At 37.1% G+C, this 13032-nt stretch overlaps 1 protein-coding gene across 1 annotated transcript in view; it reads left to right on the top strand.

Annotated features, from left to right (window-relative positions):
* PRKAR2B (protein kinase cAMP-dependent type II regulatory subunit beta) overlaps positions 1-13032 on the top strand; it is a 74638-nt gene that overhangs the window by 45233 nt on the left and 16373 nt on the right. Inside the window, exons 3-4 of the mRNA XM_079305142.1 lie at positions 9902-9954; positions 11046-11129. Of these exons, the coding sequence (XP_079161268.1) occupies positions 9902-9954; positions 11046-11129 (137 nt within the window). The remainder of the gene's footprint in view (positions 1-9901; positions 9955-11045; positions 11130-13032) is intronic.

The raw sequence follows: 13032 nt of genomic DNA, 5'->3' as shown, positions 1-13032 counted from the left end.
AATGAGTGGAGGCTTGGGGGTTTTTTCCTCTTAGAAAAAGATTAGTTCTGTGACACCTCAATGCCTTTTTTCTTGTTCTGAATGGCCATGCAGTTACAGACAACTTTTATTATTAAAACATAAGTGTGGTAACCTGTGTTTTCAGGGTGATTATTGTCCCTGTTCTTGAAATGACAATATTTGTAGCCCATCTTTTGGCTTGTTATGGCTGTCTGCACCATTACAGGTGCAGGTGAGCAGGTACTGATTGCTATGTGGGATTTGCTTTTTTGCCTTGGTGTATAGCTATCAGAATTATTTCATTATAGAACTTTATATTTTGACTACTAAAAAGTAAAACAGCATATATATTACTTTGTAGTTTTGATTTGTCTTCTAAAATTCCTTTGGCTTTTTGAAAAGAATCCTGTCAGCAAAAAGTCTTGAATTTATTTTTTGGAATTGTTAAGAAAACAGATGTTCAAAATCAACCATTCCAAAACTTGGCAAAAATATTTTCCCTAATGTTTTTTGTCTACTGTCTTCCTGTTATATCTGGAATCTGTTTAGTAAGTTTGGTTTATCATATTTCTTATAGAGGATTATGTGATCATGACTTACCTATTCAACCAAAGCCAACATAACCTAAAATAAGGATGCTAAAATTCCAGAAGACAAGCTCTGTTAGCTTATTCTCCCATTTCATTTCACCTAGCAGCCTGGGCCCAGGGGGAATGAGGAGTATCTCATTACAGAGTACTGTAGAATGTAGGATGGATGTAGGTCACTTCTGGAAAATGAGAAAGGTGGGTTTAAGCTTTCTTCCCTTGGTCCCATAGGGTGGAAACCAAAGGTAACTTTGCTATAGCAACCATTCTTTCAAAAGCATTATCCCACCTCTTTTTTAGGTGCCTATTCTCAGCTTGCTGTTGTGAATCCCATATGGCTGCAGGGTTTTCTGTGAAGCCTGTTTGAGACTGAATTTTGCACTCCCTTAGCTGCCCAGACTGAACCTTCACTGGATGTGGGATCACAGGCTTTGACACGTGCCTCTGAAGAACTCTTGAATTTATGACTTGACATCATTCCAAGGGTTCATAGGCATGTTCTAGATTTGGAATTATGTCTACCTTCTCCATTTTGCTGGGTGATAGATTGTACTATATACCATATTATTATACTGTAATACCTACTGTTGCCAGGTTTTTTACCTTATCTTGGTCAAATCAGTTTAATCCCCTGGCAGGACACTGAGACAAGTTTGTCAGAGTCAATACTTTTGGCTTTGTCCCTACTCTTCCTACAGCCACTCTTTAAATGAATCTTGAAGATCACCTTCTGTTGTCTTCCCTTAATATAAAATTTTTCTGCTTTCTTGAATCTTTTAATATCTTTAAGTGTCCAGTCATCAGTGATCATTTCCTTTGTCACTCCTAACCATTTTCTTCCCTTCACAGAAACTTTCTATAGCTATCAAAATCTTGTTTTAGTCTTTAAACACTAGCACATAAAATAGCCATAAATATGTGGCTTCATAGAACAACCACCACCTTCTTGTGTCTTAGTCTTTGTAACTCTTTGCAGGTCCTTGACACAGATTTTCTCATGTATTTTCACTCTTGTCTTCCAGCTGCTGCCTACATAGCAGTTCTTTTCCCTTCTTAAATACATTATCTGAGAGTCACTACCACTGTCCCAGACAGTTTTTGTTTTTAGCCCTCTTTAAATGGGCAAAGATTAGGTTGCATTGTTCAGAATGTGTTTTTTTAACTGCTGCAATTTATATCTGCTCACATTGTATGTAAGAGATGGCTTTTCTAGTGAGAAAATAATTTAGTCTGATATCATCCTAATGCTGACTCCTCAATAAGAAAAAACATCTGTGACTGAGGTACTATGTGATCACATCACTGTACAGTTTGATATGAAGTACTAAATATGGCAGGAAGAGCTGAGTGCAGTTCTGTTTCTGTTCTGTAGTATTAGCAAAATAAAGTTGAAATGTATGCAAAGAACTCTGTGGCTGCTCAGACTTTGTCAAATATTTATGCATATTTTATATATATCCCAAATAGCACACTGTAGCACTCTGAACTGCTGGACTTGTGTGAGAATGGGAACAGAAGGTTACACAAGTTGAATCAGAGTACAGTATGTTGCTCTATATCTTGCTACTCCTTATGCTATAGTGGGAAAGCTTATGGAGTAAGTACTACAGTGCATAGTATATATTGGCAAACTCTTCTAGTGGAAGTACATCCTACTTCTATGATGATTTTTATTGTTTAATAACTACCTGCAGTGTTCTGGACACTTGAGTGTTTGTGCTGGTTTTAACCAGCCAGGCAAATGAAACCAAGCATTTCCTGAGACACCAAGCAAAACTGTCTCCTACCATGGGCCAGAAGCTTGGCTGGGGTTGTTTGATTTTTTAGCTCCATCATGTTAAATTGCACAATTATTGAAAGAACTGAAATAGGACTAGAAAGAGGACTAAGTACTTGGAAGTCCTCAGGGAAATTCTGTTAAAGCTCCTTTCTGGTGCCCTATTTTAAAATAGGGAATTATTTCAGCTCCTTGTGCTGAGGTTTGAATAGATAGTTTCTGTGAAGGAGCCTGCTTAGAGATCCAAACCCCTCTGACTTAAGGGAGTAGTGTGCATCTTTGACCCAGCAATGGTCAAATGAGCTGTGATCCAGAGTGCTTTGAAGCAGAGGAAGGGACTATGGTCTAACACATCACAATTATCACTTTTCCATACTAGATAATATTTTACCTGTGCAAAGGTGTCCACACATGAATAATTCAACTGGGATAAAGTTATCCAAAAAATGTCTTTTGGGAGGTTATCATGTTTCTTCAAATGGGCATTCATAGTGATCAGTAGAATCTTGGTGAAACTTCTGCTTCATTGCTAGAATTTTTGAAATATGAATAAACTTCATGTGGACTTTTAAAGAGAATCCTTGGGAGGTTTTATGACTCACTATTGGCATGGACCTCACTCAAGATGCTACATGTTATATTAGATACTTCATGTTTTTCAGAAATGCTTGAGGAAATAGCTTGTAGTTCAGCACATTAGAAATAGCACTGGTAGCAGATGGCCAAGAGCAAATGCTGTAGAAAAGTTGATTGTGTGGCTCTGATTTCTTGCAAGCGTGTAGTGTAGGCTGAGCAAGGTCTTCCAGCTCTGGCAAAATGAAAGGTTTGCCACTGAGCTGAGCACAGCCCTGGTATTTGGGGGGTGCCTGTGACTCTGAAGCAGTGTTTGGAGAATTGCTGCACTGACAGCAAGGGGAGGTAACTGTCCTTCATGAGCAGCTGATCCTCAAACAGACTGTCTTGGCAGTGCTCCCAAGACTCTGATTCAGTCAGTTCCTGCCTAATGAACTGAAGACCACCTTCTTGATAATTAAGAAAAAACAAGCTGCCTGGATTTTATCCAGCTTCAGATTTTTATGCTGACATTCTGAGCACTTAGATATTTGTGCTAGGTAGTTGACTGCTTGAAAGTCATCACCCCCTAAGTCACATGGATTGAAGAGGAAATTTCTTTATTTTTGCTTTGTTGCATGTGAGGAAATCTCTACAATATGCATGTTTCTCTGATTGCCAGACTGCTTTTTCTGGGTATGCACACTTTTATTTCAGTTTGGATAGCATCTCTAATGTAAATGTTCTATGTCTAAAAGAGTAATAACACAAAATTGCAAGGTATCAGGCATTCTATGTATTCACCTACTTATGCCTGGATAAATTACTGTTTAGTGACCCCCTTAGGAGTAGCCACTTCACAGACTCCTTTTTGACAGTATCATGGGAAGTGATAGCCTCAGCAATCACACTTTGTTCCAAATTAGTTTATATTCAAAGTAATCTAAACTTCTTGAAATAGTTCCAGGATTTGGCACAAATGGGTCTCAGCAGCAGAGTCAGTATTGCCTTATATCATGCGTGGAAATCAGATAAATTTTATCTGTCTCATTTAATTTTTCACTCAAATAGATAAGAATTGAGCAACCTTTCTCTGGGCTGTTTTTCAATTCTTATGTTTACTTACAGCTCTTCAAGTGTGTCTTCCATGTGGAAGATCTTTCCAGTCAAAACTAGGAATACAGAAATAATATGGTACTTGATAATTTTAAGTGTCTGAGACCATGACTGGTTACTTCTCACTGCCACCACCCCCAAAGAGTTGCTTTTGTTTGAATAAAAACTACTTATGGAATTGGAGTTTTGGGGTGCAGGCTGTCTTTCTAATTCTTCCTGTAGTGGTAGGAACTGGTGAGATGTCAGAAAATAGATTTCCATGTCAGAAACTTTGGAGGTCCAGTAGTATTTGTCTAGTCTAGTTCAGAACTACCACCTGCTCTGCAAGGAGTCTCTGTTCCATATTTCAAAGTACCATATTTCTCATTCAAGAGAAGTAAATCCTGACAAAACAGGTAAAATCTCACATTGACATTAGGTCACCTTAGCAATTGTTATTCAGTTAAACTGGGGAAGTGATGATTTTACTGTGTGAGGGAATGGGCATAGCTGCCACAGGTAGGGATGTTTGTAGGGATCTCTGACATGCTGGTGTAACTGCTGCAGCTGGAGCTGGTCTGTTTTCATGCTGTAGCCTGATAGTCATGCTGGCAAAACTGGAGTCTTTATTTGAGTGGGATGAAAAAATATTTTCACAACTCCTCTTGAAAAATTCTTTCTAATACAATTTATGACACTTGGGTGTTCTGTAATTTGGGAAAAGTACACATATAGTGATTGATTTTCCTGCCATGTTTTGAGTAAAATACATTATTCAGTGATCATATCTGGATTTTCACTGATTTCTTTATTGGTAGTTTTATTTCCTGATGTGTCAAGGGAATGAGAGAGCATGACTACCATGTTTTCTGATCTTACAATTGCCAACTGTATGTTAATTTTTGTTCCAGAATTCATTCATGGCTGAATTAATGTACTGCTGATTTTGAATATAAAGTACATTTACCAGGTGGAAACTAGAAAATTTACTTTACTTGGAGTAATGAGTTAGAAAGTATCAGTTTACATCTGTCTTGCTGACAAAGCAATCCATCTACAGTAGTGCACAGATTTCAGTGCATGTGTATTTTCATAATGCACTGTGTTTTTACAGTTCATTTTTCCTACAAATGCTTTGTGTTGATGTATTTGGGTTTGTTGGTGTTTGTGTCCATCTTGGGGAACTATATGTGAAACATAACTCTCAGCTGGAAAAACTGTAACAAAAAAATAGTTTCACTTAGTTGAGTTTATCAACCAGTGAATAAATAGGTACAGTGTTTGTATCACTATTTTTTAATGCCATTGTCATGTATGGATTGAAATATGTCCCTAAGAATAGTAGTAGGAATTCTTTTTGAGCCATGATGTGAATATTGCATTTAGCAGTGGCACATAGTGAAACAGAGCATCTGAGCATGGCAAAATAGCATAAGTACTGTTGGGATGAGGAATGAGCTAGAGAGGTAAAAAAATAAAATATTGAACACCATGACTATTTCAGATTATTGCACACCAGCAGTGTGCAGTCATTCAGAATAATTAATGTCTGTGGTGCCAGTCATTAGTCATGGTCATGGTGCCTTAGGCAAAAGAGATGGGGACCACAGACTGTCTCCTTGGAGCACACACAACAAATGCAGAAGGTGTATTGCTATTGCATGAGCAGCCTGTCATCATCATGAATTCCTTTGTTTTCCAGGAAATACATACTAAATGGAGAAGTGGGGGAAACCAGTCTTGCAGCTTGGCTCATCTCAAAAGGGATAAGATTTGCCTCAAACAATAAACCACCTTTTAATTAATCTCATTTTAGTCTGAGTATGTAACACAGGTCAGAAGAATCACTTTGTAATCACTGTGTCTCTCCATTGACTGTAACTGGAATCCAGATGACTTGTGTAAGTGATGGATGTCTGTGTAAAAGGCATCTCAGTTTTAGATGGTGGGATTCTCATGTGCCAAATCCCAGTGTTCATGCAATAAAATTCAGTGAACCATAGTAATGTCAGAAATGGTGTTTTCAGAACCAAAATAAAATGTATCAGGTTTTTCCATGAGACATCTAGTGGTATGGACTTAGAAATGAACATGCTACTGAAATAAACAATAAAGGAAAAGAAACTCCATATTTAAAACAGCAGATTCACAGCATTGGTATTTTCTTTGTGACTCAAATGAAAGCAAAATAGGTACAGATTTGTAACCAGAAGAGTAAGTTTCTCAGCAGAGATGATAAGAATAAATCCTTTTAGAATTTGGGCCTGTGGGCACTATTCAGGAGAAATTGCAGTTCTTAAATATATTGTCCATAACCACTGATAAACAAGAAATATGTAATGAAGGAACCTGCTGAAAGCAGCTACTGACTGAAATGTGTTTCTGGCAGAGAAAAGTGATGCTGTGCAGAGACACAAGCTGACCCAGAATAAATAGCTCAGGAGCATACTCTCTGGACTGATCCTGCTACATGAAAAGCACTGATAAGGTGATTCAGGATTGGCATGGATGATAAAAAATCTGTTTCTTTTGTATGTTCTGGAAGACTATTATCAGCTAGGCTCTTTGAGACTAGCCTAGTCAGTGCTGTCATAACAGCATCCAGGCTATTACATTAAATTCCTGATTTAATTCTTTTGACATAGAGGTAAGGACAGGATGTACCTGTACCTCAGGTTGAAACACTCCCCATATGCCCAGGAGCACACTGTACTGTAACACAGATTGTTGGCTCCCACCTACAGATACGTGCAATAGGGCACAGCTGAAACAAAATAGTGATTTACCTTTTGATGGGTTATATGGTGCTTACTTGGCATGTTATTATTGTTGCTCTTTAAATAAATCCCCTGAAGTTTATTTCTGACAAGACTGTAGTAACTGTAGTACCATTAAAGTCATTAGGAACATTTTGTTTATGTAGAGTTAAAATATTATAGTTGTTCAAGAGATTGCAGACTTCCTTTTGTGGACATTTGTAATTATTTGGGACCAAATCCAGTTTCCAGTAAACTGGATAGGAATCTCACTCGGTTCCAGAGGGACTTGTGTCAAATTTCTTTAGGTTTTTGAAGATGCCAAGTTTTTATAAAATTGACATTTTAGCTGAGTGCCTGATACAGTGGGGACCAAGACTTCCGTTGGGACCGTGCTTAATATGTGCAATGATACAGTTTACCATGAAATCTTTTTTAATTGGATGTGGTAATGAAGAGGTTGATGGGTCTTCCTGGTTACTAGTTCATAAGTTGTTTGTATAATAACATTGGAAGTTTGGGGAACAAACAAGAGGACACCAAATCTGAATCCATGAGCAGCACTGTGACTGAACTGGCATAGCAGAGACGTGGTGGGAGGACAGGGAGAAGGAAGAGGCTGTTATTTATTTTGGTTCAGATATTTCTGCTGTGACCCAGCTCTAGAGGGAGTTGGACATATAGATGCTCCATGAGTAATGATAATAACAGGAAAAGCTCATGGGCTCCATTGTAATGCAGGCATTGCACAGACCACCAAACAGTTCAGGGAGGTGAGATTTTTATTGTCAGGGTATAGGCAATGGTGAAAATGAGTTATTTTAATGAAGAGTCACCTGCTGGAGGTCAATGAAGGAGAATACCAATGTGCTTTCCAATGTACTTATGACAAAATTTTGAGACACTGTGGAAAGTAATCTAAAGAGAAGCTATTATATTTCATACCAACTCTAAGGGAGAAAATGTTAAAGATTTGGGAGAGAAAAGGCAAGTTGAGTGAGAATTACCCCACAATGACAGGACTTGCAGATTTCTTTTTACAAAGAGGTAAAAGAATTAGAACAACAGGTTTCAAGGGGATGTGAGAGGACAGGGGGCATAAGCTCTTTGTAAAGGAGTCTGGAGAAAAGAAGTTTAAGAATTGTTTGTTCCCCAAATAAAAATTATAAAGAGAAAAAATGCAAATTGAGACAGCACAGGAGAAGGACAAAAAGCATAGTAAAATAAATCTGACTAAAATATAAGCAGCTCATTTATGTCAAGCACAAGAAAGAATAATGTACAAAATTAAAACTAGTTTGGATTATTTAGAACAAATACAAAAGGACAGCAAAGATGCAGAGAAAAAAAATAAAAAAAAAACACATCAAAGAAACCAAGAACAAAAAGCATGTACAAGAAAAGATTGTGTACAATAAGCACATGAGGAGTAACAGAAATGTTTCTGGAAGTATATTTTTGGTAAGAGTATGTTACAGGAAAGTGTTGCTCTACTGATTAACAGAAGCACATTGGTCTTCACTAGTGTTATTTTGAGTATATGGAAAACAGCCTGGAACAGAGAAAGGACAAATCAGACAGCACTTAATGTGTTAGGTGTTCCCAGGTTAGCTGTGCCTCAGATTTGCTATACTTGGAAACTGGAAGAATTTTCTAAATTAGTCTCAGCCCTGTTAGCAGTTGCCATTGGGAATCTGAAGAAGAAAAATGAGTGTGAAAAAAAATCCAGAAAAATAGAAAAACACATCCTTAAAAGGAGGCAGGAGCTATGGATGGAAGAGCCTTGTCACAGATTTGCAGATCATTTCTGTTCCTAGAACAGAATTTATTGGTAAATACTTAGAGGAAAGTAACAAACAGCAATCAGCATGGATTTATTGGAACTATCTAATACCCTGTAAAAAGAGATTAAAATTTGTGCATAAAAGAAAAGGAGCAGATGCCCTACATTTTCATTTTAAGAAACTTCTGAATGCTGTCTTACAAGAGTCCCCAATAAACAAGCTAGGGAACATCAAGCAGTATTTACATGTAGGTTACATAGGATATAGTTGCACAACTGGTTGGATAAGGTAAACCCCAAGTAGGTATTGCTGTTTCACTCATGTGTGTTCCAGAAGAGTTTATTTTAGACACTAATATGTTTTTTCAGCAATAATCTGGATTATGTTTTAGAGAATAGGCTTATTAAATTTGTAGTTGTCACAAAGTTGAGAATTAATTGGAAGGATGCCAGAGAACAGGATTAGAATTGAAAATGATCTTGAAATGGCTTTGAAAATAAAGTAATATTTAGCAGGTGAAAGGGTATGGTACTAGGGCAGAATAGCCATAGATAGGCACAGGATGGTTAAGCAGTGGGTTTTGAAAATTTTATATGTCATAAATATTACATAAATAGACACAGTCAAGGTGTTGTAAAGAAAGCATGGATGGATGAAAAAGACATACAGCCTGTAAAATGTATGGAGTAATTAATCTGATATACTCTGCTCAGTTCAAATACTGGGACCAGTTTTGGACATCACATTTCAATAAAGATATAGTTAGTTAGAGGGAGTTCAGGGAAAGGCAATAAAGATAGTCAGAGAGCTGAAAAACAGGACTTGTAAGGAAAAAAAATGAAGAACCAGAATTATTTAGCCTTGAAGGTAAAGGGTAGGTAAAGGGTAAGTTTTCAAGTATGTGAAAAATCCCAACAAAGCACCTTGAGCCAAGCAACCAACCATCTGAAGAAACACACCCTAAACCACCTTGAACCTACACAGATGAATGTATGATCTGATCTCTGCATCCTGTTTGGATACCTTAAATTATTAGAGAAAAAATTAATTGAGACATAGAAAAAAATTCCGGACAACAAGATGAGATACTTAAAACAAGTTAGGTGAGAGATTGGTAAGTGTATTAGCAGTCCTTCAAAACAGGGCAAGCATGTCCAAAAATGATGCAAGTGTAGCTTTATTTCATCTGCTGTTTGGAGTTGCTCTGGACCCTCTCAGCAGTATGAATATACAAAATAATACACAGTAATGTGTGTTATTGCTGTGCCACACAATGCATTTTCTGTTCTGTAAATCTTGTGCAACACCACTGTAATTTAAATTAAGATTATAATTTTTCTTTTATTTCAGTGTGTGCAGAAGCTTACAATCCTGATGAGGAAGAGGACGACGCAGAATCCAGGGTACTTCATGCTTGGAGTCAAATATTTTTTCAATTCTCAGGCATTAAATTTAGGAGGAAAAATGTAACAAGCTTTACTATTCTTTTCCAAAAACGTTGTTATTATAATATACTTTAGTAATCTCTTGGGGTTTTGTGCTAAAGGAAGAACATTTAAAAATTCTCTGTAAGAGTCACCCATGTAGGACTTGATGTATTGTTCTTGATTACCAAACCTGTGGTACATGGCTAAGGAAGCATTTTTGTGCAATTGTATTTACCCAGAGAGCATCTGCTTCTTGACACTTTACTTGGTGTCCTTATAATCTTGTGGTAGTTTCCTTTTTCAAAAGGCAGAAAATGTTAAACTGTAAAATTGTTAAGATTTTTCAAGGTACCATGTGAGAAATAATGAACTGTATTTATTTATTTTATTAGTCACTACTTAGATTTTAAGATGAAATAGCATGACATGAATTTCAAGAGAATTTTAATTTTTTTTTATTCTACCTAATATTCTGGCTTGTAACAAAAAGCTTATCTTATAGTATTACAGCTATACATAGGATATCTTTTGAGGCATATGAGTTGAACAACTTGATTGATACTTAGATGAACCAGACACTGGTAAATTAGTAAATCTCCAGCTCACTCAGATAGTGTCAAGTCTGTTGTTTACTCTGTGAAATTTCTCATATAAATTTAACACAGATACTATTTCACAAAATACTCTTCAGGAAGTAGTCAGGGAAAATGGCTGAATGTAACAGTGATCCTTTTATAAAACATGCATGCCCCAAATATGATTAGAGAGTAGTAATGTTTATGTAGCAATAGTGTAGATAAAGGTGTTCAGAATGGCTTGCAGAAATGAACTGGATTCCACAGGTGTAAATATTTTGTGAGCTTAAATACAGCAGTGTTTCATTTGTAATGCTATGGTGATGCCATTTTATCATTGCGTGTTCATTCAAATCCTGAAGGTTTTGAAATGAGAGTGTTATGAACCATGGCCAAAAAATTGTGTAAAATGCTTAGTTGAATTAGCTCAGTCCTTCAGCTAGTGCTACAATATGATAATCACTCTAAGAGCTTTTGTATTATATCCCTCAGATTATTCACCCCAAAACAGATGATCAAAGAAACAGACTGCAGGAGGCGTGCAAGGACATCCTTCTTTTTAAGAACCTAGACCCGGTAAGAAATTCTTGGTGATGAACAGCATTTAGCAGTGTGCTAAGCATTGCTTCTTTGGAACAGAAATCTACAGATTTTACTTTTGTAACTTCTTAGGTATGCTTTCTTGACCATTTAATAAATTCCAAAAATGCCATTTTTATAAAATGCTGGGTCATGTATAAAGTCTTTTGTTTACCACCATATTGAAATACATTAATATCAATCTGTACATTAATGAAAATGGAAACATTAAGTGTATTAATTATGGTATTTTCTAATTTTACATCTTTCTGTACACTGATATCTATAAACACATCGGTTAACTGGAATGTTTAAGTTTTTTCTCTTAGTTACTTTTTAACATCAAAAGGTGCTGAATGCAACATCAAAACAGAATACTACCCCCAAAGCCTTCAGTTTAGCTATGAATGTAATTGAAAAAGTGAATTATGAAACAGAGAGAATGAGATAGGTACCAGTGATGTGTTTACATTATTATTTTCCTTAATGCAGCTACCATAAAAAAGCTTCAGGTTTTCAATTTTCTTCCAGGCAAATAATTTCTTTCTATTTCATATAAAAACAACTACAAGCTTCTAAGAAAGCCTAAGAGCACTGAGTGAATGATCTGGATTAGACAAAGGTGATAATGCTACCAAAAAAGCACAGAGAATTGTTTTAGGGAAAAGGTGAATGTATCACTCAAAACATGCATACTGAGGCTGGGATGACGCACAGCATCCCAAATGCTTCTCAAAAGATTTAATTCAGTGCTGTCAAGGGAGGGAGCATGAGGGAAAGAGAAACAATTAAGTAGATTTTTAAGTATGAGAACAGAAAGTTTAAAATTTGATTCAAGAGGGAGCTAATGGAAGGACCAGCCTGCAGCTCTGTTTGGAAGTCAGGTGCTATTATAGAGAATGCACATTAATTTGTGATGCAGGTTTCCAGCCTGGAGTCATTGTTATGGAAAGGTATCAAGTCTCAACATGGATGCCAGTGCATGAGCATTGGGACAGTAGGGATCCTGACACAGAAGATTTCCTAACTCTCTCATGATGCCTGTTTAATAGGTAGTTAATCAGCTGTTCCACTCTACTTGTTCAAGCTAAAGCCATTTACCCTTCTGCTCCTGAATTATTTTTCCAAATAGCTTCAGGGAATCAAAGTAATTTGTGGGCATCTGCTCTGGATATGAAATTGTTTTATTATATATTTTTGTTATTGTTGGTGTGTCCTGGCTTCCACTTGGCTGGACCATCATTACATTAGCCTGCCAATGGCATTTTGGCAGACCCCTCTTGGTTAAGCTCTGAGCTTTTCTCTCTTATGAGCCCTGCCAGATGATGGATTATTGTGTGCCCCTAGAACCTGCTGTGGTGTTAATAGTGCTCACAGTATCAGCCCTCTGGATGGGATCTGCCTTGCATTACACTGAGAGTTAGATCTTGTGTCTCAACACTCATCAGCCACTTGGTCTGCAGGATAGGGGTCTGCTGGCTATATTGCAATGCTGTGTAGCCATAGAGCATTAAACTGCTCCACTGGGGGCACTTGATGGACTTTTTCCAAGGATGAATTCTTCCAAGGAATACTGAGGGATTATTTCCTCTGTTCATGAAGCTCTTCTCAGGACTGTGCTTGCTGTCTTGATACTAATGTTTTAAACTATTTTTAAAATTTCTTCTTTTGAATTAGTTATTTGTAATTGCTAACAGTTCCCACAGTCTGTTCAAGGTGTTTAGCAGAAGATTTCTTCTCTGAGTTCTCCCTTTGTGGAGGTCTGCAATCCAAAGCCTTGAAATGCACTCTGGGGATCTCCTGAGTCTTGTTCACCCCCCTTTGCTCAGGTTGTCCAGTGGATTAAGAACACTTCCTCCTGCTTGAAATCCTTTACAGGCAGCATTCGGGAAAGTTGAAC

The sequence above is a fragment of the Erithacus rubecula genome (assembly GCF_903797595.1).
Source record: "Erithacus rubecula genome assembly, chromosome: 4".
NCBI classification, from domain to species: domain Eukaryota; kingdom Metazoa; phylum Chordata; class Aves; order Passeriformes; family Muscicapidae; genus Erithacus; species Erithacus rubecula.
Note: the sequence above shows the minus strand (reverse complement) of the source record. Positions and strands in the feature narration are given on the sequence as shown.